Here is a 26,721-nt window from a genome sequence, read left to right as displayed (position 1 = left end):
CTCTGATAATTCTTGGACAAAGACATCCACTGGAATTTATACAGAATTCAAAACTGGAATAATATTTTCTTTGATTCAACAAGAGACTGTTGACACATCTGCACTTCATAGGTTATTACAGATGTCATCGCCTTCCATTGTGAATTTCATCAGGATTTGAACTGAGATTCACTTAGAACTTTTTATTACTAGGCCTTGTGTTTTTAATTCTTGGATTTACAATTTGGATTTAATTCACAGTACCATAAGCTCTTTTTCCTCATTTTTCACTTTGTTTTCTAGGGAAATAAATTATTTGTTAAATTTTGCAAAGCTTGTTATCTTCACTCTTTTCTGTTGCTTATTTTAAGAGCATAGACTTATAACATCTATGATAACTTTGATTGTAATTATTGCACATTAAAAAGATTAGAAATTGGTTCCACTGTCTCGCCTCTATGTTTTCTTTATACATCCATTAGCAGTAATATTTTGGTCATTTGCACTGCACATTGTATGACTATCAAACCCATGCCTCCAACTGATATGTACAAAGTTGACAGTTGTTATCATGATTATTTTGACAATAATTATTGCACATTAATGGTATTAGTTTAGTTTGCAAACTGCCAGAATCTTCCTTTATGCGATTATTAGCAATAATGTTTTCTGATTACTTGCAATTCATGTTTTTAAATTATATATTTGTACCTTCTATCTGATTTTAATAATAATTATTGCGTGGATTTGTTACTTTACTAAGTTACCAAAATCTCATTTGTGTTTACTTAACACATTAATTACAAATATTTCCATTTTACACTTGGGATTAACAATCTTCTTTTCATACTTATGTTTTCACTCAATTAATTGCTGATGTGGTTGCTGACAAATATCAGCATGGAAATTTAATTCACAGAAATACAGTCATTGAAGTGATGGGTGCGAAAATGCCTGTTGTTCTCATTTTTTTGAACCACAGAGAATTACTCATACCAAGCATGAACAGCTTACTAATTTATAGATTTTCCATATTTTCTAAGCTCTGAATGTTCAACACTCCAGATTTTGTATGCTTTGCATAAAAAAGATCAGTTTTAATTTAAAATGGAAAAAAAAGAAATTAATGCACAGTAAAGTATTTCTGAAAGTCACAATTAGTCCGTTCTATCTGAGTTTGGCTGTATATCTTTTTGAGTATGATTGTATATCTTTTGAGTATGATTGTATATCTTTTTGAGTATGATTGTATATCTTTTGAGTATGATTGTATATCTTCTTGAGTATGATTGTTTATCGTTTTGAATATGATTGTATATCTTTTTGAGTATGATTATATATCTTTTTGAGTATAATTGTATATATTTTTGAGTATGATCATATATCTTTTGAGTATGATTTTCACAGTTTTTATCACTATCATATGTGACAGCTATTGACTTATATTACATCAATATCAGGACTCAAAACTAATACTTCATATAGCAAGCAGTTTGCTAGTTACAGTTAGGAAAGTGCAAGATGACAAAATGAACTTGAAAAATGTTGCTAGTGGTATTTTGTATTTAGTTATCAATTTTATTGAAAAAGCTACAAGTGGATGTACTGAAAAAATGCCAGAGTTTTGCTAGTTGAAAATAATACATGTATCAAAATGCTGATGGTGCTGAAAAAAAATTCATTTTGAGCCCTGATCCATACACAGAATGACTGCCATTAAAGGTCTGCTTAATTGATATAAAATACTGAATAGATTTGATGTAATTTATTGGGCAGCCTTATATCATATTAAATAAGACAGATTTTGTTTTCACTATCCAGTGGCCATATTGTAAATTTGGTGGCTACATTTCTTAGCAAAGTTTTGTATTAATTTAGTAGGCTGGGGAATGTAGAATAGGCCCAGTGTATCCTCCAGCATGCTGTTAGAGGCAAAGTTCTGTCTGGTCTTTGACTTTTTAAAAGACTGTGGTTTTTATAAAAATATGTGGCATTGTATTTTTTGGATTTTACCTTCATTTGTCTCTATGTCAGTTTTGGATGCCTTTTTTAGGATACCTAGATTTAGTCAGCACTTTATAACAAGAATCGTGTTGATGTTTTGTTAAACCATATAGATACATACAGTCAGTCAGCCCTTTTGTCTGTCTACCTGTTTATCTGTACGTCTGTTAATCTTCCTTTAATTATTAATTTCTCAGTGTTACTGTACATTTTTCTAACTTCTGCGATATTTCAGAATACAAATAATATTCTCCATACTATCTATTAAAATGCAGGGATTAATTGATACTGAACATCAGGACAGGTGTATCCAAGATGCCTTGCAACTCATTTTACACTTCAGTGTTTTTAGAATTTAAATCTCTTTCCTGATTTTTTTTTCCTACTGGCATAAGTATGACTTCTTGATGACATATTAAGCTATGTGCCAAACCCTCCAATTTTCTTTGTGCTTAAGTGCTTCTGACCATCCTCTCCACTCAGCTTCAACTATTCTTCTCATTTTGCCTTTGCAGGAGAAAAGATCAAAGGCCATGTAATCGGTACAACACTTGGTCATATCCATCATTTGGCATTCAGTCCCAATGATAGTTTAGTAGGTGTATGCAGGGGGCTGGAAGTCCTCATACTGGAATCTAAGGTGTGTGTTTTACTTTGCATTTCTATGTATTGGTGTTTATATGTTTGTGTGCTTTTTGTGTCACACACAATCTGTATAAAACCAGGTTGTATTCAGTGTCTGGTGTTCTGGTGACAGGGAGCAGTGGGCTGCAAACTAATGTAAGGGAGAAAAAAAAATTCCTTGTTATGGAAAAGGTATGACACTGGTATGATTGCACATGAGGCAGTTTGAACTTGGCATTACTCCATCAACCATAACCAAGGATAAAATCATCAGAGATATCCACACTGATTTATGTGATTGTCATTTGTTATGCCTGGAGCTATGAATATAGATAATGTAAACTCATTTCATTACTATCTCAGACATGTGTGATAATGAGTAATCTATACACATCAATGATGTGATCTGTATTCTGATTTTCTGAGCTTGTTATCACTTTAGAAGCTGTATTTTCATTCAGAATTTAATCAAAATTGGTATATTGACTTACATATTTAAGATCTTTGATGAGGTTAGTGATGAGTGCCATTCATTAATGAACTAATCTTAAAAATGACTGAGCTTTGTTTCAACTCTTGAGGCAAATTTTTTAAAAAATTTTTGTCTAAAGTTTGTATGTATGCTTATATAATTAGGATCTTGTACATATTTGATACAGCACATGGTGTAGTGTTATTAATCAATCAATCCCAGCTCACTCAAATAACTAGCACAAACAAGATTTCTCAGTCTAGGACATACATTCTGAGCAGAATTGCTGTTTATTATGTAAAAATAACTACACCTTGCTTAAACAATTCAAATCCTTTTATGGAGTGCTTTTATAGTTTGTGATCCCTGTAGTAGGTTGACAATAGGGTTAAGGGAACACAATCCCAAGGCCAATTTATAATCAAACATTTCTAGTAATAGATAATATAGGGACAATAAATATGATATACATGTACATAAAAAGAAAACAAAAGAACACATGAACAAATACATATAACATGCAGTCTCTACAGTTTCACAATTTAGATATACAGACAAAATATAATGTCTGGGTGATGTTGACTTTTGTGATATTACAGTATTTTGTTCCTGTTTTTGATAAAATAAGACCCAAATAAAAATAATCAGAACCCTATATTAGCAGTTCCACAGATTATGTTTACATAGATAATCCTAATATTATCTTTGCTTAGAAATTAGAAGGGAGGAGGAGCAGATGACTCTTAGAAAGTAAAGGAAATAGGAGGGAAAGTTGACTCTTAGAAAAGGAAGATGACTCTTAGAAAGTAAAGGGATTAGGAGGGGAATATGACTCTTAGAAAGTAAAGGGTGTAGGAGGGAAAGAGCTCTCTTAAAAAATAAAGGGAATAGGAGGGAAAGTTGACTCGTAGAAATTAAAGGGAATAAGAGGGAAAGATGACTCTTAGAAAGTAAAGGGAATAGGAGGAAAAGATGACTCTTTGAAAGTGAAGGTTTAGGAGGGGAAGATGACTCTTAGAAAGTATAGGGAATTGGAGGGAAAGATGACTCTAAGAAAGTAAAGGTGTAGGAAGGAAGATAACTCTTAGAAAGTAAGGGGAACAGGAGTGGAAGATGACTCTTAGAAAGTAAATGGAATAGGAGGGAAGATAACTCTTAGAAAATAAAGGTTAAGGAGGGAAGATGACTCTTAGAAAGTAAAGGGAATAGGATAGGAGGGAATATGACTCTTTGAAAGTAAAGGGAATAGGAGGGAAAGACAACTCTTAGAAAGTAAAGGAATAGGAAGGAAAGATGACTCTTAGAAAACAAAGGTAATAAGAGGGGTAAAATGACTCTTAGAAAGTAAAAGGTGTATGAAGGGAAGATGACTCTTAGAAAGTCAAGAAAGAAGGGGGAGCAGATGACTCTTAGAAAGTAAAAGGGAATAGGATGGAAAGACAACTCTTAGAAAGTAAAGGAATAGGATGGAAAGATGACTCTTTGAAAGCAGAGAAAGAAGGGAGAGCAGATGACTCTTAGAAACTAAAGGGAGTAGGAGGGGAAAGTGACTCCTTGAGAGTAAAGGGTGTATGAGGGGAAAATGACTCTTAGAATGTAAAGAGAATAGGAGAGGGAGATGACTCTTAGAAGTAAAGGGAGTAGTAGGGAAAGTTGACTCTTTGAAACTAAAGGGAATAGGAGGGAAAGATGACTCTTAGAGAGTAAAGCAAATAGGAGAGAAAGCTGACACTTAGAAAGTAAAGTAAAGGGGGGTAGATGACTCTTAGAAGGTAAAATGAATAGGAGGGAAGATGACTTTTAGAAAGTAAAGGTGTAGGAGGGGAAGATGGATCTTAGAAAGTAAAGGGAATAGGAGGGAAAGATGACTCTTATAAAGTAAAGGTGTAGGAAGGAAGATGACTCTTAGAACGTAAAGGTGTAGAAGGGAAGATGACACTTAGAAAGTAAAGGTGTAGGAGGGAAGATGACTCTTAGAAAGCAAAGTTAATAGGAGGGGAAGATGACTCTTAGACAGTAAAGGATGTAGGAAAGGAAGATGACTCTTAGAAACTAAAGGGTGTAGGAGGGGAGTATGACTCTTAGAAAGTTAAGAGAATAGGAAGGGAAAATGATTCTTAGAAAATAAAGGTTGTATGAGGGAAAGATGACTTAGAAAGTAAAAGGTATAGGAGGAGGGGACAATGACTCTTAGAAAGTAAAGGGACTAGGAGGGGAGACGATTCTTAGAAAGTAAAGGGAGTAGGAAATGAAAATGACTCTTAAAAGGTAAAAGGGAGTAGGATGACTCTAAAATTTGGTCATATTTTTACTGACAAGGGATTTTTTTCTCATTATTCAGTGAGAAAAGATTTGAACCCAAATAAATGGGTTAAACAAGTTCATAATGTCTCCTTATTAATACATAAATGTTTTGTCATATTTTCTGCCCCCCCCCCCACCAACCCTAGGACCTTTATATTTTTAAATAGTTACATTAGCAGAACTGTTGAAAGACACTGGAAGGTTCAGTTTGCAGTGCATTTTCTAGAGAGATTTGTTAATGTCTTTCATATTCAAGGGGATTTTTTTCCAGAAAGAGTCGATCATTGCCACCCTTGAAGGACACACATCTCTAGTGACAGCCTGTGAGTTTTGTCCGCATTATCTGGCAACTCTAATCACCATCTCTGAGGACAGAACATTCAAGGTTAGAGTCTGTAGATTGCATTAAGAATAAGGTATGATAAAATGGTAATAGTGGATTGAACCAGAATTCTGCCACTAACTGGCAGCCTGATATATATATATATATATATATATATATATATATATATATATATATATATATCAGGCTGCTATATATATATATATATATATATATATATATATATATATATATATATATATCAGGCTGCCAGTTAGTGGCAGAATTCTGGTTCTATATATATATATATATATATATATATATATATATATATATATATATATATATATATATATATATAACACTGTAGAGATTTTTTGTTTTAGTTTCTTAAGAGTTATAACTTGATTTGGATATTTTGGGTATTCCTAGATGCAGAATTTACCTGTGCCTTTTTGAGCCATTCAGTTGACAAGTAGATTACAATGCCTTAATTGTGAATACATTGGAACAAGTATTTTTTTTTTGTTAACTTAGTTTGTAAATTACATGTATGTTCTCCTGATTATGACAAAGTTCTGTTTCTTAGTTCATGGTTACTTGGAGTCCTTTATTATTATTTACTAAGCTTGGGTTTAAGGTCTATATGTAATAAACATTTCCTACTCTTGGTTCATTACCTCCCTTAACAAATAGCTTAGAAGAATCTTCATTGTAAAATGTTTTTTTGCTAACTAAATTGCATAATGCTCCATATTTATAATTTACCTGGTAACTATATCCTCGGAGGTTAGATCTATCAAAATGACCTTCTCTCCAAAGTAATATACTTCATTGTATTGTGAACAATCAATAACAAATGATTTTTCTGCTTATGTAGTCACATTTGTATCAGATCTAGCTTTCATGTAAAAGAATCAGGACATCATATTGGTTTGTCAACCTCCCTTGCATCTAATTCTTACTGAACATCCAGCATCTCTAAACTTGTACCAGTCTAAGATTTTATCCACTTTTCTCTTTTTATTTCCAGGTTTGGAACTTGCAAGATTTCAGCCTTGTGTACCAGTCTCCAATTGTGACTGCTTCTCCATTTCTTAGTCTGGCCATGAGTCTTCAGCAGCCTCATGTTGCCATAGGAACAGCTGATGGACAAGTAGGACCAGTGTTATATCATCATACAACAGCACATTCCAATAAGCACTGCACAACTTTCACTGAAAACTCACTTTTCAATGAAAACTCACTAGAGTTGCCCCAAACTGCCTGTTGAATTCAGGCTATACATGTCAACAAAAACAGTACAAATATTTGCTTCAACCACTTATCCAGGGTAAACATCTTTGGAAAAGTAACTTTCTTGGACAAGTATCTTACTTGTCCTACATTGGGCCTTTAAATTTCTTGTTTATTAGCTACTATCTGAGAAGAGTATGAATGTCATTCCACCTGAAAAGAGCTTACACACACACACACACACACACACACACACACACACACACACACACATCTCTGGTCACCAACTTTATATGGAACAAATGAGCTTGTGTTCTAAAGTACCCTACTACTATGAACACTTTATAATAAGCCAGTGGCTAGCATTTTAGTACAAAAGCTGCCAGTCAAAAGCAGCCATATAATAAGGTTTACAGATAGAAATCTCAGATATTTGTTGATTTCAAAATTAAACACATTGACATTTGTTCAAACATGACAATAAAGTACCTAACTTTAATCCATACAAGAGGTCAGTCCTGATTATCCTTATTACAACTGATATTTATCTAGATTGCAAATGATCACCACAGAGAAGCACATTATTGTTCAGCTCAAGTTTGCATGACATCTTGTAGCAGTACAGTACGAATGGTATGCTAGCAATCATGGCTTCTCTGCTATAGATTATTAAATATATTTAAACAGGTACCAGACTAAAAATCAGTTGATAATGTGAGTACCTCACTTTTTTTGTCAACACTGAGCATTTCATGTTATAGCTACAAATACCAATAAAGGAATAGGTTGTTGCAGAAAGTGCAAAATTAGCAGATATTGTCAGCTTGAAAGAGAGAGTGAAAGCAATTAACTAAATGAAAAGCGGGAGAGTCAGAAAGAGTCAAATAAACATTGTCAGTCGTAAATTTTACAGCAGAAAGAAAATGAACGGAATGGACAGTGATAGTTAGAACCAGGTATTTGTACCCATATTTTATTGATGAGAAGATTTTGTACCAGTTTTGATGATTATTTAGAGTTATTTTAAAAAGCATTATTATATACATTTTATAACATTTATTCCAAAACATTCACATATAAATGAAACCAATAAATATTTAAAAATAAGTTAATGCCTTTCATACTTTATGTATATTTATTACTCACTGTCTGTGCATTCCCAGCTAGAAAGGCCTCACCATTTACAAAACTGGCGAAGTAACTTTATATATATATATATATATATATATATATATATATATATATATATAACTGCTGGTTTTTTTGACTATATTATGTCCATCTCTCTCATTAACATGTTTTTTTCTGCACAATAACTTAAGTTCCACAGCATGTACTTTCACCAGATATTGTGTACATCATACACATGGGGTCAGGAAGAAGCCTTTTGAGGTCCAGGTAATGGATTCAAAATTATGGTCAGTTTGACTGAAAGAATGCTAATGGTTTCTGCACAGTGACATTAATTCTATGGTATGTACATGGACCAAATTTTATGGTAGATAGCTTACACTTAGGGTAATTAAAACCAATACTGAAAAAAAAATTCTGCAAAATATCATTAGTTCTAGATCACAGACCTGGATTAAATATTGTGGACAACTTGCACTTGGGGAAGGAATGAAACCTATCAATATAGGGTCAAAGGTCAATTTCATTCTGCCTGAAAGAAAAAATATGGTTTCTGCACACAGATTTCAATTTTGAGCTATGTACCTTTACCAAAGTTTGTGGATGATTTGCACATTGGGTAAACAAGGAAGAAAAATGGTTTCCATACAGAAATTTGAGTTCTGCATCACAGACATGGTTCAAACGTTGTTGATGGCTTAATGCTTTTGGGGAGAAAAGGTACAAGGAGAAGGTCTCAGTGGACAAAATCATTGTAGATCAAAGAAATATGGGGGGTTTGCAGAATAACATTTATTCTAGAGAAATTTTCTTGATCAAACTTTTGGATAGCTTGAATTTAGGTCATAAACCAGCCTATAAATTCTGAGGTTTTATGGTCACATCTTACAGTTTTGGTAAGTCTAATAATAAAAAAACCACAGTTACTTTATTTTAAGACTGCATACCTTTAGGAAAAAGTCTAGGTCATAGAAACCTGTTGGCCATTAATCACCTGAGTCAACCATGCCCTCTTAGTTCCAACACAGAGGACTATTAAACACATGGTGGGAGTATAATGTACCACTCATGGAACTCTTGTTTTACTACAAATTGTTCATTAACAAAAAAGATGAACAAGAGTACAGACTGGGACGAGACAAAAAGGTCAATGAATATGAACAATAGTAAACAAGTTACCTCATTTATTTCCGTTTTTCATGTTATCCTTTATAGGTCAAAGTGTATGACCTGACAGATGGAAATGGCTTCCGCTGCCTATACAGTATAGATGTTGGAAAGATCATCACTAAGGTGAAGGAGGAAAAGAGAATCTCACAATTAGACAGCATATCCAAGCAAGGTTGTCTATGCATTACTTTTTCAGAATACATAAGTAGTGAACCAGTGGCTACATTTAGTAAGACTAGCACATAGTACCACTTAGTACAATTTTACTTTATGCAGTTAGTAAGTGGCACTAGGTGGCACAAGTTATCTGTCAAGAGATGTAGCTCTTTGCAAGCATTGTATATAAATTTTGTGAACTCAAAGACTGAAGAACTTGACAACTAAGAATTTTAAACAGAGGCTGGTAGAACTTATATATGTGATTAATTTTCCAAGAATATAATCCTTCTGGTTTGTATTTTGTCTTGATTGCTCAATAATATGGACTGATGATGCATTTTCTTAAAGCAGTTAGTGAGTGTTTATTTACAATTTAAAAGAATTGTTTAAGATTTAAGAAAAACAAAGGCTATGCCAATTTGATGCAGCATTTGTCCACCATGCTAAAAGTATGTCCCTTTTAGTACAAACTGTCTTCCATGCTAATGGTGCATAATGCCATCCTTACTTAAGACAGTCCTAGGCTTTACTTCCTGTGACATGCCCTTTATTCACTTGTAATCAAAATAATTGTATCCAGACATTATACCCTAGGATCAGCAGTGGTACTGAAGTTCCGTGGAAGGCACTTTGGAATAGTTTATGATAATTATAAATGTGGGATTCTGAGACTTAAAGATATATCTGTATTAATTTCAGTCTCTTTCAGACTTTCTAATTCAAAGTAATTACATTTTGGGGATAAGGATCATAGGGATCATAATAGACTGATATGTCTGCATCGAAGTGTTTTTGGTATCAAGATTGATTTATCAGTCTAGACTTATGCTTTTGGAATCCTGTACAGTTTGCATGGTAATATATATATATATATATATATATATATATATATATATATATATATATATATATATATATATATATATATATATATATACATACATACATACATACATACATACATACATATATATATATATATATATATATATATATATATATATATATATATATATATATATATATATATATATATATATATATATATATATATGAATGATACATATTGATCTATACCTTGTCTGTGATCTGTGCTCACCTGAGTTGGTTAGACCTGCAACACTACTCCCACCTATTCTTAACAATTGCATATTATCCAGATCTGCTTTCACACAATATGCCAGTAGACATAGAAACCAGATCTACTTTGACACAATATGCCAGTAGACATAGAAACCAGATCTGCTTTCGCACAGTATGCCAGTAGACATAGAAACCAGATCTGCTTTCACACAATATGCCAGTAGACATAGAAACCAGATCTGCTTTCACACAATATGCCAGTAGACATAGAAACCAGATCTGCTTTGACACAATATGCCAGTAGGCATAGAAACCACATCTGCTTTGACACAATTTGCCAGTAAAAGAAACATCATAGATTTGGATCTGCTGTCACACAGTATGCCAGTAGAACAAACAGCATAGACATAGATCTACTATTATGCAATTTGTTGATAGTACAAACATCATTGACCCAAATCTTCTGTCACAGAGTATGCCAGTAGAACAGGAAGTACCCAGATCTGCTGTGATAGAGAATGTCAGTAGAACAAACAAAATAGACCCATATCTGCTGTCATGCTTTATGCCAGTAGGTCAGGGTTTATGCTTTTCATTAGATATCATAAGTGGAACAAAACACCATAGACCCAGATCTATCACCACATTATGTGACAGCAGATCTAAGACTATGATCTTCACACCTTATTTAACAGCTTATATGTTAGTCAATGTATTTCAAGGTGTATAAGCAATCTTATATTGTATGATGGCTTATGGCCCATAATCACCCACTTCATATCAGTTGAAATTTAACCAAGGTCCCATAAAGGTCAGAGGTCAAGAAATACTGCTGTAATTGTTACAAAAAAACTCAGTTGTTTTGCTATTAATATTATTCAAACTAAAATACCCTTCATTTATGATACAGGTCCAGTTAAGATCAGCAGTCAGCCAGCATGGAAACAGTCTAATAGTAACCAGTCTGCAGAAAGTTCAGATAGTACAGAAGGCATGGCAAGCAGTGTGGAGACAGGAGTGTCCGTTCTCAGTCTTTACTTCACTTACATGCCACTAGAGGCAGCTAATAGACAGACATCTGCATCTTCCAACAAACCAGCATTTTTGCAGCATAAAAACTCAATTGTAAAGTAAGTGTATTTATTATATAAACATTTTCTGGCACCTACGATACACACTTTGTAGATTTTGGAAAATCCATATTTATGCTGTGGAATTGAAACCATCCATGCTGTTTTCCATCATGGATCAGATATAGTGCTGTTGTTGTTGTTGTTGTAGGGTTTAACGCCATTTTTCAGCACACGATAGGCTATACATGGCGGCCAGTATTAATGGTGGAGGAAGAACCCTGAAAAACCCAGGGAAGAACCACCGACCCACGAGAAGCTACTGGCAGGCTTTCCCACGTACCCACGCTAGCCGAGCCTTGGACTGATATAGTGCTAATTGTGGATAGTTGCATCATGACTGGTAGTGGACAATTAAGTTTTTGCCCTCATTAGAGATTTGAAGCAGTATAGTTTTAAATAGTGGACATCAACTTTAACTTACCTAAAATGCATTGAAATGTATTGAGAGAGATGAACGAAAAATTTCTGAGCTAAGAATCTCATGAGAATAGTTAGTGAAATCACAAGAGACATATAATTGTACATCAGTTATATAAAGTCAAACCCAGTTATCAAGATTACATCAACGGTGTAAAACAATTGTCAACAAAACTGGACCCCAATATATCAAGGTTCCTAAAAACTTTTAATTTTAAATATATCCTTGAACTTTATTCCTGTCTTTTACCCGCAGGTTTACTGGAAGGGTGCCGACAAAAAGGTCATAGTTTTAAGATTAATTATTACTTTGTTTGTTTCACAGTTACAGTTTTACTTTGGTAACAAGTGTTGTGATTTCATAACATGTTGGACAGAATTCAGACTCCAGCTGTACATAGCAGACAATACAAAAAGAACGGTGTTGTTAATAAAATACTCACCAGTGTGTGTACCTGCATGTGCACTCTCTGCACTCTACTTTTTTATTATTCCATAATCAATGTATATTTTGCATATCATAGTTTCAGTATTTCTCAGTAAATAAAATAACCTTACCTCCTTGAAGAAGTAAAAGAAATACAATCTAAACCTGACCACCCTATGTAAGTGAAATTGATTTGCTTGTGTCTTTGCTGACCGGAACAAAATATGATGTACACATACCTACACCTGCCCTGAGTCTAACTACAAATATTATTTAATGGAAATTGGTACACAGCAGTGTGACTTTATGGGCTCAAGACAGAATCAGAATTTAAAAAAGACGATCATAAACACTGAGTCTCACCTAATACATTGTAATGGCTTAAAGAAATGAATGATTGGGTCTTCTTTTCAAATGGCTATTAAAATGCACACGTGTGCTGTAAAGACAGCATTTAAAATGAAGTAAAAAATGTGCAAATACTGCAGTTATGTCCATTATTATCTAAACAACTTTGAATCTTCAGGAATCAAAAGTAAGATTAAAGTCACTTGAACCAACTGTGGACTCCAAAGTAGAATTAAGAGTAATAACAATTGAATGTTAAATGCTAATTTTTCATCCAGTGTTGCACTGAGAAGTGGAATGAATGGGGAGTAAGAAGTCACGAAAATATCATATACAATTAAACACAGGCATCTTATTGTTTTTCTTTCTTTACAAAAAGCTCATTGTCACACAACACATTTTGGGGGGAGTCTAGGCCTTTCCTTTTGCATGGTTCTATTTATTTTGTGATGAGAAAAGAATTGTTTCCTTCCAGCTTCCATACCACTAAATTTTGAATCCAAATATTTTGTTACTCCGCCAGAAAACAGATACAACTTTGTTTACAACTTGTGATTTATTTTTGCTTATAGGGAGCAGTTTTTCTGTGGAGAGAAATACCAGTTTCAATATTTGAGAGATGTTTTTGAACGTTTATGGATATAATGTGAGATAGATTTGCATATTTAAATTTTATTATTTTCTTTTTTTAGAGAATTGCTTGATGCTCCTCCTGTACTGTCAGTAGGAACTGTTGGAAGTCTGCTGCAGGTCAACACAAGTTCCCTTGATACCTGTTGCTTGATAGATCTGCAAGGTAACATTGCTGCCTGTTCATTTTCTTTCGTGCTATTTCAGTATTTTATGTCTATTTCAATATTATGTGTTCCTTTATAGCATAAATTTTGTTATTTACAATTCTGCCAGGATATTGAGATAATCCTTGGATTTAGAATGTTGATTAATAATTCAGTAAGTCCAAAATATGACAGAAGGTACTCTATATAAACATTGGTAAGTTTCCTTCACCTGTATTTGAGACACTTATGAGAAAGCTGGCTTGCACACAATAATTCCTTTCAAGAATAGATTGAAGGAGTAAATTCTGCCTTGCATTGTGGGATAAGTACATTTTCCGACTTCATGCATTTCATATATATTCACTTAAATAGATAATTGATTTGAATTAAGCAAAAATTATATACAAACAGAATTTTTATCACCAAAACAAAACTCAATCTGTTTCATATTTTGGTATTGAATGCATGCAAATGTTTTCGTCTTCTTTGATGCAAAGTAATATATTTGGAATGAGCATCTTTTTAGTGTTTGATCACCAGAATGCTGTCATGGCACACAATTTATATTTAGTTCTACTAAGTACAGTGACATATTTTAAGCATGCTCATGCATTTCTATAGTATTCAGATATCAAACATATAAATTTGAATTGAAAAACTGAAAAAATAAGGAAGAAAACTCAAACTTGTCACAGCATCCAATGTTTTTTGTTGAAATATGGATAATATATAGACATTTATGAAGTTTATTAACTAACCATTTGGTTACATAGATGACAGAAGGAAATTGCCTGAAACCTAATACTGATAAAATCATATAAATATATTCACAATTGTACGACATTTTATTCTTTTCTCAGCTCAGTCCCATTTTCCCATGCTAGTAATTTTATGCTTCCTTTCAGATCCCATCCTGTCAGTGCAGGGTCTGAGTGTAGAGACAAAGGTCCTGAATGCTGCAGGCAGTGTTTACTTCACACAGGGGACAGACCCACAGCAGGTATGTGGTGATCATCAAGAAAAGTAAAGTTCACCTAACAGTGATATGATGTATCATATAGCATTTATTATCAAGTACAAAATATGCTGCTTTCCATTTATTCTCCGTGGATTTAGGGGAAAATTTGCCGAATCTCAACTTTATAGGATTTGCAGACACCTGAAAAGGGCAGCAAAAACTATTTTGGGGCACCACAGGGATTTATAAATTGTATAGTCAGCTTGCCCAGCTGACTGGAAAATTGGACTTGTGCTTGGGAAATTTGAGCTTGCCCAAAACATAACATCCCAACATCTGTAAAATAAAAATATGGGATATTTTTAAAAAATCACCTTAGATTTAAACTTTCATTTTCTTTTTTTTATCCTTATTGGCACCTTAAAGCCATATGCCAATAATTAAAGTTATAAAACAATAAAGAAAACAGGTAGATAGTTATGTAAATGAGAAAGGAGTACAATGCATATATATTTAGCAAAAACCGACATATACAAGTATATTGACAGATAAATGGATAGGTAGAAATACTAGATTCTTTTAGGAAGAGAGAAATGTTTCGGTAAAAGATGATGAACTGAAAAATTAAACAACAAATTGCAGTATTCTAGCCAGGGATACTCATTAATCCACAATGATTGAAATGTTTTGGAGCATAATACTGGTTATTTTTCTTTAAACAAGTTCATTAGAGCTAGAAATTTCATCATGTTTCCTTGTTTTTTCCCTAGATAAGATACAGACTTGTCTCATATACTACATCAATAATCATGAAATCTAGATTGTTTTTAATGATTTATTAATACTCACAAATGAAGGATTTGTGTACACTCATTTCATCCATTTACTTTACAATTATCATTAGTCGTCTTGAAATCTGTGACATGCATCAAAATATTTAACAAGTCAACTTGAGATTGAAAACACATTTTAGCCATTTAATTCCTTGCCAAGAAGTAAATATGTATTGGTCTCCTGTAACTATCACATAAACAAAAGATCATAAATACCACTTGTGAGTGCTACATTTTTGGTGCATTGATTATGCTTTGAATGAAATCTACCTGGTGGTTAATTGTCCCAAACATTAAATGAGTTATATCATTAACAGTTGATACCTACTCACCTTAAAGTCAATGCCATGCATCCAAACAATCTTTGACAAACTGATTGTTTAGAACTGGTTAGATCACAAACTGCCCAAGGCTAGGTTAGGACCTGAAAGTTGGCAAATCCCAGATACATACAGCTAGTATGATTAACATGGACTCCATTAGTTAAAATATAAATGTTTATTCCTTATTTGTCAAAATGTCATTTAAATAGTGAATATTCACATTATTTGCACAAGCAAAATGTGAGATTAACCTGGACATTGACTACAACATGGAAATAATAATAAATGGATAAAAGAAAATGTCCAGTTATGTAATAGAAGAATGCAGTACATGTAAATGCTAAATAAAGTTTATATCTATTATTGTGGCAAGATCTAAGAAGGTCACTGCTTGCTTTTTGTTCACTCACATCAATTGGCTTATGAACAGAGTTATTTGTATATATACAAAAAATGTTGAGCCGACTTTGTATTTCAGTGTTTTTCATTAAGCACTCTGACATTGATTTCAAGGTCAAAGGTCTTGGCTCATTTTTTTGTTTCAGGTGTCATGTGAGCATGATAATGCTAACAAGTATGAATAACTTTTTATCAAATGCAGTTTGCAGATATATCTGAAAAATATATTAAATTATACTAGTTCAGTAACTTTGGTTGTTTCCAGAAAAAATTAATTATGGATTAAAAGAAATTTAGCATGCTGGTTTATCTTAACAGCTTTCACGATGAGTTCAGCTATCTTCTATCCATGATTTTTGTACTGAACTTGTATCATGAACATGTTAACTCAAGCATATCAGAAAATATTGTTATGATTTAAGAAGATTCTAGTCCTCAATTTTAAAACACAAAGGAGGAAAAAACTGACTATGTGAATTTATACAAATTCTTTTTGGCCAGTCCTAATTGACGGACTCTCATTGTAACCTATCCAGAAGTGCCACTTCAGTATTTTTGAAGCTGAAGAGAAGAATTTAATTTGGAGACTAATGATTAAAGATATAGCATCTCTGTCTAAGATAATTAGGCATATAATTTTACACTCAGTTACATAATGTATCATTTGAAGTTAACTCATTCAGTCCTAGACCTTTAATGTGTAAGGTAAGATTTAGCCAGAAGGAATATGATTGGTCTACCTCATGCTAATGAACACAGTTAATAGTTATACTTTCATTATTGACTTGTAAGGAAAACTAAATTGGTCTCCTTTTAACAGATTTGGTGCATCATTGGCAGCCCCTTCCAGAACATAGTTCATGTCCTGAAATGGAACCATGCAAGTACAGCTGTTAAGTCCAAAGTTCCAAGCCAGCACTCTGGGATATCACTAGCCAGCATCTTGGGGGAGGATGAGTTAACTCCCCTAAGCCTCAAGGAGAAGTCTGAAACAGATCTGACAGTAGGGGAAATCACAGTGCTGTCACAGTATGGGGATTTGTTTCAATTTTGTTTTAAGTTACATCATTTATGTGATTGCATTAATAAGATATTTAACATGACAATATGAATGATATTGCATTTCCAGCTCAATCTCATCCATTTATCCAACATTTGACCAATCCAGTAATTCTGGTGAGAACTAGTTGCAAGACTAGACCATTTACAGAAAACTTAATATAATTCAAAGTCGTAATGCAGTTGTCTGAGAAAGGTTATAGCATTTTACAAAGGCATTTCACTCTGACTGTTTATAAATTTTGTAAAAGGAGTACCCATATCCAAAATAGACTTTTGGTTATGAAAATTATTTTCTTGTTCAAACTTATACTCATCTAAATTCTGTTATTTGTTTGGCTCATATCAGATAACAGATGAAAAATGTGTTAAGTTTGCATTCATGCACAATTTTTTATATTAATCTTGAAGCTATATCCAGAAACAAATCTGCATATGGCAGAGATGACAAGCATATAATTTTCCTTGAAATAATCTTTTCTTCTGTATGTACCAGTAATATAAATTATGGAATGCTCAGTTTTGAACACTGAACGTACTGTGTTAGATATTTGGACACCATCTTAATAAAACAAATCCTGTTTAATCTGAAACACAAACAATATGAGAATATTGTTAGGGACCTGCTTGCAACAATCAGTTTAGAAATTATAAATTGATGAATAAATGAGCATTTTTTATATCATTGAGGCATTTAATTTTTTTAATCGGTAGGAGGTATAAACTTCTGGATGAGTAGGTGAATACTATAGGTTCTGTGATATTTTATACTTGAGGTGGAGAATCTAATTTTTAAAAAGTCAAGAAACCAAGATATACACAGAGGAACCCCACTTTAAAGGTTTACTTGGGGGCCATAACTTCTAGTTTGCAGTACATACCAAATGATAGCCTAACAAGGATGATCCAGAATTGTTTGAATATGTGGATCACTGTTGGGAGCAATGGGGCATCAGTAAGGAAAAATGGTAGTAGATGCACTGTAATAATTGTATGACCTGTCAGTTTTATATAACTTTATGGATTAAGATAACTCTGTGCTCAGTGTAAATGTGTAAATGAGTCATTGCTGTGTAAGAACATTAATTATGACTTGTAAGCATTAGGTTTCTGAAATCTGACAGAATTATTTGGATCTCATAATTTTGACAAAAGGGCTATCTAAGGCAAAATATTGGGAGCCATGACTTTGTTGCATCCAATGTCATGTTATAACAAAGCACATTAAAGTGGTATAGTGGGGTCACTCTGCATGTATCTATGTATGCCATATTACCTTGGAATAATTTTGCTGGTGTTGTGTATTTTCAGCCAGCCATTGTTATCAGATTCTCCTCTGCAGGCAGAGCTAGTACCTAAACAGAAGCCAGACAAGCCACAGAAACAAAGAGGTAGGACTTAAGAAAAGAAAGTTTCTTTCACAGTCAAGATTGTTTCAGCTTGAAAATATTTTTCTAAATGGGAAGTGAAACTTACAGTTTTAAAAGTTTCAGAATTATAACAATTCGAATTTTGGCAAATTTCAATGAATAAGAGAGGTAGTCCTTAGGTTTAAAAACTTGCTGTAAATTTGTGTTTGGGAAAAACTTTGATATCAATGAAAAGGCTGTGACAAAACAAGGGGTGCTACATATTTGATTGTGGGAGGAATAGTGTGAGTAACAGAGCAAAGCATTGGCATATGCAACTATACTGCAGAATGGCAGTCTGTATATGGATTTAAGCAAAGTAGTTCATACAGTTGAATAGGATCACCATTACAACAATAAATTCCATCTGGTAGGAAGTAGAAGGGAGAGGAATAATTTACTTTTGGTATGTTTTTTGTTACCTGCAGGGTTCTTGTCCAGTCCTCAGAAAGGAAGGGTCATGGCTGATAAACCTTTGACCTTCAAAACCAAAATTAAGTCGTCAGGGTACACAGAGGCCCCAAGGTAGGAACACTGAATCATTATCCATTTACAGTATTCCACTTCAGGCTCATGAAATAGTAATCTTTAGTCATCATGTATCTTAATTTGTCAACAGCTTAAAAATAGCTATGCTACTTAGTTTTACTGGACAAAAATGACTGATGTTACCCACCCACCCCATACATCCATTGATGTATTATGGTGTGTCTTTCCCATTGTGTTGTTAATCATATTTCTTACTTTAGGCATAAATGGATTATGTTTTGTAATATGCACACTAGTTTAACAGTTTATGAAGTTTAAAGTCTGTAATGCAACTGTTCAAGTTTTTATCGGTGATTTTATATGAATGTATTACTTAAAATTATAACCTTACCATTATGATTGTGTATAGTAGGTTGATCATTGCAGCTAAAACTGGCAAGGGGGGGACACCTATAAGAAAGACAGTTCACCTAAAATTTTCATACCTCCACCACAATGAAATTATCCAAGCACCATTGGTGATTATTGGGGTCCATTACCATAGCTTGAATCTTAAAATAAGTGGACAAATTAAGCCTTTACCCTGACTGAGTGTCTTGAGCATGGTGAACATAAGCGAAATAAAACTGTTTACATGTCCATTCACATGACATTTTGATCTAAAACTAATGCCTTCCTTTCCAAACAAATGCTTCATTTGCATATATAAAGTGGTCACTGTTAATACTCTTGACTGACCGCTTGAAGCAGTAAGAAACCATTGTTTTGTTAGAAACACTGGCCATTGACTTCAGAAATCAGGTGTCATGACTTTTATACAGGAAATTCCATGATGGAAATGGGAATGACTGTTAAGAACAGGTGACCATTGAATACAAGTGATTGTTTTGGCAGATTTGCCTGCAATTTCTTATTTCAGAAAATAGCTTGTGCACATTATACTCACTTAGAATTATAATTTTTTAAATGGCTGAAAGATGTTGTGCTGCCAATTTATAACAGTTGTATATCAGACACCTGAGACAAAATAGGAAAAGATTAGTATGTATATTTAATTGAAGAGTCTTCATTACCTTGCTAAAAAGACATATTTATCCCTAATTGTATCCTACCTGATCTTTCTCACCCACATGACACAAGTATCATGCATTTTACCCAGAGTAAGATAACTCAGTTTTATCCCATTAGTGAACAGGATTATGGACAATTGCTGACCATAATATCTTCCACCATGGATACTCCTTTGAAAATGAAACTCAGTTGTAAACTGTATAGTGTATTACAGCATGTAGCATAGATACTGTTTTATTACACCCCAGACAAATGATTGCCTGTTACAGTGTACTTTTTGTCCCTTTGGGGGAAGCTGAATATTGAAAAAAGTTTCTTAAATGTAAGAAAAAGAATTTATCTTTCCTGTACATGTGGATAGGATTGGTAAGTCTGTTTCTCAAAGAATAATATTTGAGTTATTAAACCAGCTCATCCCTGACACAAATCGTATCCTTGCAAGTTAGATGTTATGTATATTTGATTTGATTTAATTGTTTGTTGTTAGTTATAATTTTTATTTTATTCCATTACATGTTATTGTAATGTAATATTGTTTATTAGAATTGATTTTTTTAGAATTAAGTTTAGTTCTGTTTGATCTGATTTTTTAAAAAATTTTCATTGGTAAACACCTAATAATAGAAACACTATATCTAGTTTCTGACCTTGATTCAGAACCAGTGACTGTTTTAGTAAAACCTTTTTTTAATTTTTTAAAAATTCTTTCTTAGAGTAGGAATTATTAAGTTAAGTCAAGGCCATACCTGGATTACATAATATTTATAACAAACTTCCATTTCTAGAAGGTTGACCCCCATCCAGGCATCTGTTTTGCATCATAGACTTACTACTAATGTTTTGAGAAAGAGTAGTCAGTCGTGCCTTAACACTTGATATGTCAGGGTGTTTTATGTTGTGTCCAGTTTTGGGCTAATTATTTTATTTTCTTCAAATTATTGAATTTCAAGTTATTGTTTTCCCTAGAAATACTAGTGCTCTAAATTAATTCTTGGACAAGGACATTTATCAAAATTTATACAGATTTCTAAAACTAGAATAATATTTTCTGTAATTCAACAAGAGACTGTTGACACTGCAGCACTGACCATTAATGACATCATCGCCTTCCATCTAGGATTTCATCGGGATTCAAACTCATTTTCATTCAGGACTTTTTATTACTAGTACTTCAATTTTTTAATTCTTGGATTATTTTTGGATTTGGTTCGTAAAACTGTAATCTTTTTCCCCCTCATTTTTCACTTGATATTCTAGGGAAATAAATTATTTGTTAAATTTTACAAAGCTTGTTGTCTTCACTTTTTTCTATTAATTTTTGTAAGAGCCTAGACACGTAACAGAGATGTCATCTAACCTGCCCAGTGTACAGACAAATAAGCAGATCTTTACTAATTCAAACTCAGATAATCAAGATCTTCATTCCCTCTTAGCAAACATTATCTGGCGTAATCCTTTGAATCACTTGATAATCCAAACTTGTCTTTCCTTCAGTTTATTTTATATGTCTCCAAATGAGGTTTATTAATCGATATTGTATGCTTACAAGTTCTCACAATAACCTTTCCTGCTCAGAATGACCATGTTTAAGCCCAAAACCAATGCATCCAAAAGTCAGTCCTTGTCCAGGCAAAGCTCCAGATCTTCTACCGCCTCACTAATAAGGTGAGTGTTATCTGTCATCTCCTCATACTGTACCATAAACCTCTTTCATTTATTTCTGTCATAACATGTTTATGTTTTTAATGTATATTGATCTCTATTGATATACCTATCAAAGTATATAATTATATACACATGAAGAAATTTTTCCATTAGTGTATGTTGCCATTCATTTTTTTAAACCTCCATATAAACAGATTTCCATTCATTTTATTGAATCTCCATATAAACAGGTTTCCAGTCATTTTAATGAATCTCCATATAAACAGGTTTCCAGTCATTTTATTGAATCCCCATATAAACAGATTTCCATTCACGTTAGTGCCTGTTGCATATTCCTATCCATCCAGATAATGGATTTTTTAAAACTTTCATTGCATTTTCTTCATATATGTATGTTTTAAAATACCATACATTTCTAAAGTATGTGGATGCACATATCATGTCAGTGACATTAGCATGTCTCCATTCATTTCGAGGTGAACAAGCTACAAATTAAAACAGGCAAATTGAAAAGCAACAAAGATGCTTGAAGCAGCAGTTGTAGTAGTGGTAGTAAAAACTGCATGCACATAATATATATATATATATATATATATATATATATATATATATATATATATATATATATACATACACACCCTAAATTAAGAACGATGAAGAAGAAATGGATAAAAGAAGAGTTCCAAAATGATGATGTATTATAATTCTGCAAGTGCATAAAAAAATCTTTCCATAAATGTACTGTCTGTAACTTGAAGATGTCATCAGGGACTAATATGGGAATTCCTATCTTACAGCAGAGGTCATGAAAAGGAGTATCCCATGACCAGCCAGGTCCCCTCAAAACTACAGGTCAAACTGGATGTTGCTGAAAGGCCAACGGCCATCAACAGCATAGCTATATCTGGTAAAATCCTTGTAAAGCATGCACTACAGCTCTGCATGCACTTGTATGATTTGAAATTAGGATAAAGTCAGGTAGTGAAATTAGTCAACATTCAAGCCATCTTCATAATGGTTTTGCAGAGTCTGAAATATATTTGTGAATCGCTCCAATCCTGATAGGAAAAAATAACACAAAACCTTCATATATTTCATGTGAGTTTGTTGTATTTTTCTTTTTATTAAATATCATACATGTTATTGATTTACAGATTAGTAAGATTGAATTTTGCAATTAATTTGCAACAGTTCTGAAATATTTCCTGTTTTAATACATTGTATTATATATTTATTGTCTATAGAGTAAAGGCAACATTCTTTAAATTTGTTTATGTAAGTTTAGTTCCATGGAGACATACTTGTTGCTTATTATCATAAGCTATTACATGGATATTCATGCAAATCTGTGTTGCGAATTAAATATATTAGTTGTTTGCACATGTCAGTTATGAGGAATTTGTTGCATCATATTTTAGTTAGACTTAGCATAGTAAGGAGCCACTGGAGAGATTAATTTTTACTAATTCAGTAACTATTAATATGATTATTATTATTATTATTATTTTTATTATTATAGGTCACATGAGTTGGAGTTGTTTTATAGTAGACCATGTACATGAAGTAGTACTGAAATCATATTGCTCAATTTTTAACTGTCTTTGTAGAACTAAAATAAAACCAAACAATAAAAAGGATGACAAATTAGGGAGAAAGCGGATTTTTTAAATTCAGTTATGTTTCTCCAAGAATACTTACCCTTTAAAGTTAGGAAAGTAAGCTTGCTGCCTTCTGAATCTAGCCTTCCCATAAAGACAAAAAATTAATCTTTCTTTCTATATGTCATATCCACAAAGGCAAGAAGCTCTTATGCATTACATCCCCATGACTACCATTTACACATAGTGATACATCAGCGAGCATGCTCACATTTGCAGGGAGGCTGGGAGGATTTTATCATAATGTGATTGGGTAAGTATTCTTGGAGAAACAGAATTTACTTTTAAAAAATTTGCTTTTTCTTTTGAATACATTCCCCAACTACACTAAGTTTAAGAGAATAGGTAATAGGGGGAAAGAATGCTAAGCATCTGAATTCTTTCACTGGCAGCCTTAAAGGGAAGAATGAATGGATTCCCAGCATGAAAGACAGCCTGCTCTCCTAACTTGAGAGCAACACAACCAATGGTCACATGACCCAAGACAACTCTGCCAGGTTAAGAAGATAATCAATGAACTCTTCTTACCAATAAATGTTTTTGGTGAATCCAGTGAAAGAATTAAATTACCACCCATGGGGATGTTGTGCTGATGACAACAGGGTCTGGTGGTCATCTGGGCAGCATCTAATTGTCTCTGTGAAGCTAAATCCTGGAGAAAAAAACATTGAGACTGGTGTCTGGGCATACCAGCTTTTTTTATGTCTTGAATCAAAATGTTAGCTTTATCATGACCAGTATCCCTTCTGCCATGATGCCAGAAAGTGTCCGAAATCATGTAGTGGCAACCTTTCATAGTAATTAGAGCTATTGTTTTCTCCTTAAACAGTCAAAGAAAGAAAACAGCCCACTGTGGGACTGAGGCACAAAAAGGGACAATGTTGTTTGCTTAGTACTGTATTAGTTTCTGTTGACATGATAATTCCAAAACCCTGTTTTACCAATCCACAAGTAGATGTCTGTCATTACTCTTCTATGTATGCATTCTAACCCTTCATCATTTATCAGCATGTATTATTTACATATATCTGTTAGGATTACTTTAATTATCAGCACATGGCTTTAAGGTGGAAGCAAAGAAAACAAGTTTATTTGTAAAATAAATATAACAGGTTCCATAAAATATCCCATATTTTGTTTTACCTTATTTTTTCACTCAAGTTGGGATATTCTTTGAAGCAAGCTCAGATATCCCTGGGCAAGTTCAGTTTTGCGGTCAGCATGCCCTTAGTAAGCCTACCTTTGTAAAATTTGTAAAGCTCTGGATAAGAATGATTAAAAAAAGGAGAAAATTTGGAGATTAACAGTCCATAGTGTACCCAAAATTCACAGTTGCAAAACTCACTATTGAAACAACAGAATTGTGTATGCAGTGTATGCAGCATACATGAATAAAAACCAACAACATGTACAGATGATAACTGTTTGGAGAACAATGTCAGTATAAACAAAGTTCATGCTGAGTAAAAAAGTCAAAAATTAAAAATAATCATTACCACATGTAACAACTTTATTTCACTTAGAAATACAGACTTTCTGTATGGATGGTTTGAATTCATGAATGTTTTCAAAGGATTTTCAGGTATTGTAGAACTATCTCAGTAGTATTAAGTGAAAGCTTTAAGCAGTGACCATGTGGAGGTAATTAGCAATAGTTTCTTCCCATTGGCTATATGCTACGTAGACAGAACAGACAAATTTTCATCTTTCCCGGAAGGCTGGATTCTGGAGGTAGCAAGCTTATTTCCCTAAAGTTAATGTGATTGGGGAATGTATTCAAAGGAGAAATGTAAAACTAAGGTCTGGTTTGTCAGGTACATCTATGCAATTTAAAGATGAAATATAAGACTATGGTATTGCTTGTCAGATCCATGTATACAGTGCAAGGAATAAATATCAGACTAATATCTTGCTTGTCAGATCCATGTATACAATGCAAGGAATAAATATCAGACTAATGTCTTGCTTGTCAGATCCATGTATACAATGCAAGGAATAAATATCAGGCTAATGTCTTGCTTGTCAGATCCATGTATACAATGCAAGGAATAAATATCAGACTAATGTCTTGCTTGTCAAATCCATGTATACAATGCAAGGAATAAATATCAGACTAATATCTTGCTTGTCAGATCCATGTATACAATGCAAGGAATAAATATCAGACTAACGTCTTGCTTGTCAAATCCATGTATACAATGCAAGGAAGGAATTATCAGACTAATATCTTGCTTGTCAGATCCATGTATACAATGCAAGGAATAAATATCAGGCTAATGTCTTGCTTGTCAAATCCATGTATACAATGCAAGGAAGGAATTATCAGACTAATATCTTGCTTGTCAGATCCATGTATACAATGCAAGGAATAAATATCAGACTAATATCTTGCTTGTCAGATCCTTGTATACAATGCAAGGAAGGAATTATCAGACTAATGTCTTGCTTGTCAGATCCATGTATACAATGCAAGGAATAAATATCAGACTAATGTCTTGCTTGTCAGATCCATGTATACAATGCAAGGAATAAATATCAGACTAATGTCTTGCTTGTCAAATCCATATATACAGTGCAAGGAATAAATATCAGACTAATATCTTGCTTGTCAGATCCATGTATACAATGCAAGGAAGGAATTATCAGACTAATGTCTTACTTGTCAGATCCACGTATACAATGCAAGGAATAAATATCAGACTAATGTCTTGCTTGTCAAATCCATGTATACAATGCAAGGAAGGAATTATCAGACTAATGGCTTGCTTGTCAGATCCATGTATACAATGCAAGGAATAAATATCAGACTAATGTCTTGCTTGTCAGATCCATGTATACAATGCAAGGAAGGAATTATCAGACTAATGGCTTGCTTGTCAGATCCATGTATACAATGCAAGGAATAAATATCAGACTAATATCTTGCTTGTCAGATCCATGTATACAATGCAAGGAAGGAATTATCAGACTAATGTCTTGCTTGTCAGATCCATGTATACAATGCAAGGAAGGAATTATCAGACTAATGTCTTGCTTGTCAAATCCATGTATACAATGCAAGGAATAAATATCAGACTAATGTCTTGCTTGTCAGATCCATGTATACAATGCAAGGAATAAATATCAGACTAATGTCTTGCTTGTCAGATCCATGTATACAATGCAAGGAAGGAATTATCAGACTAATGTCTTACTTGTCAGATCCATGTATACAATGCAAGGAATAAATATCAGACTAATGTCTTGCTTGTCAAATCCATGTATACAAT

The 26,721-nt window shown here is 33.3% G+C and overlaps 1 protein-coding gene across 1 annotated transcript in view; it reads left to right on the top strand.

Annotated features, from left to right (window-relative positions):
* LOC149804779 (WD repeat-containing protein 27-like) overlaps positions 1 to 26,721 on the top strand; it is a 67,316-nt gene that overhangs the window by 4,901 nt on the left and 35,694 nt on the right. Inside the window, exons 3-14 of the mRNA XM_089944433.1 lie at positions 2,499 to 2,623; positions 5,655 to 5,768; positions 6,739 to 6,861; positions 9,288 to 9,414; positions 11,395 to 11,614; positions 13,502 to 13,605; positions 14,494 to 14,588; positions 16,922 to 17,130; positions 18,472 to 18,551; positions 18,998 to 19,094; positions 21,705 to 21,794; positions 22,592 to 22,701. Of these exons, the coding sequence (XP_089800559.1) occupies positions 2,499 to 2,623; positions 5,655 to 5,768; positions 6,739 to 6,861; positions 9,288 to 9,414; positions 11,395 to 11,614; positions 13,502 to 13,605; positions 14,494 to 14,588; positions 16,922 to 17,130; positions 18,472 to 18,551; positions 18,998 to 19,094; positions 21,705 to 21,794; positions 22,592 to 22,701 (1,494 nt within the window). The remainder of the gene's footprint in view (positions 1 to 2,498; positions 2,624 to 5,654; positions 5,769 to 6,738; positions 6,862 to 9,287; positions 9,415 to 11,394; positions 11,615 to 13,501; positions 13,606 to 14,493; positions 14,589 to 16,921; positions 17,131 to 18,471; positions 18,552 to 18,997; positions 19,095 to 21,704; positions 21,795 to 22,591; positions 22,702 to 26,721) is intronic.

The sequence above is a fragment of the Sinohyriopsis cumingii genome, chromosome 2 (assembly GCF_028554795.1).
Source record: "Sinohyriopsis cumingii isolate HCF-2022 chromosome 2, ASM2855479v2, whole genome shotgun sequence".
In the NCBI taxonomy this organism is placed as follows: domain Eukaryota; kingdom Metazoa; phylum Mollusca; class Bivalvia; order Unionida; family Unionidae; genus Sinohyriopsis; species Sinohyriopsis cumingii.
This window is presented reverse-complemented; position numbering and strand designations above follow the sequence as displayed.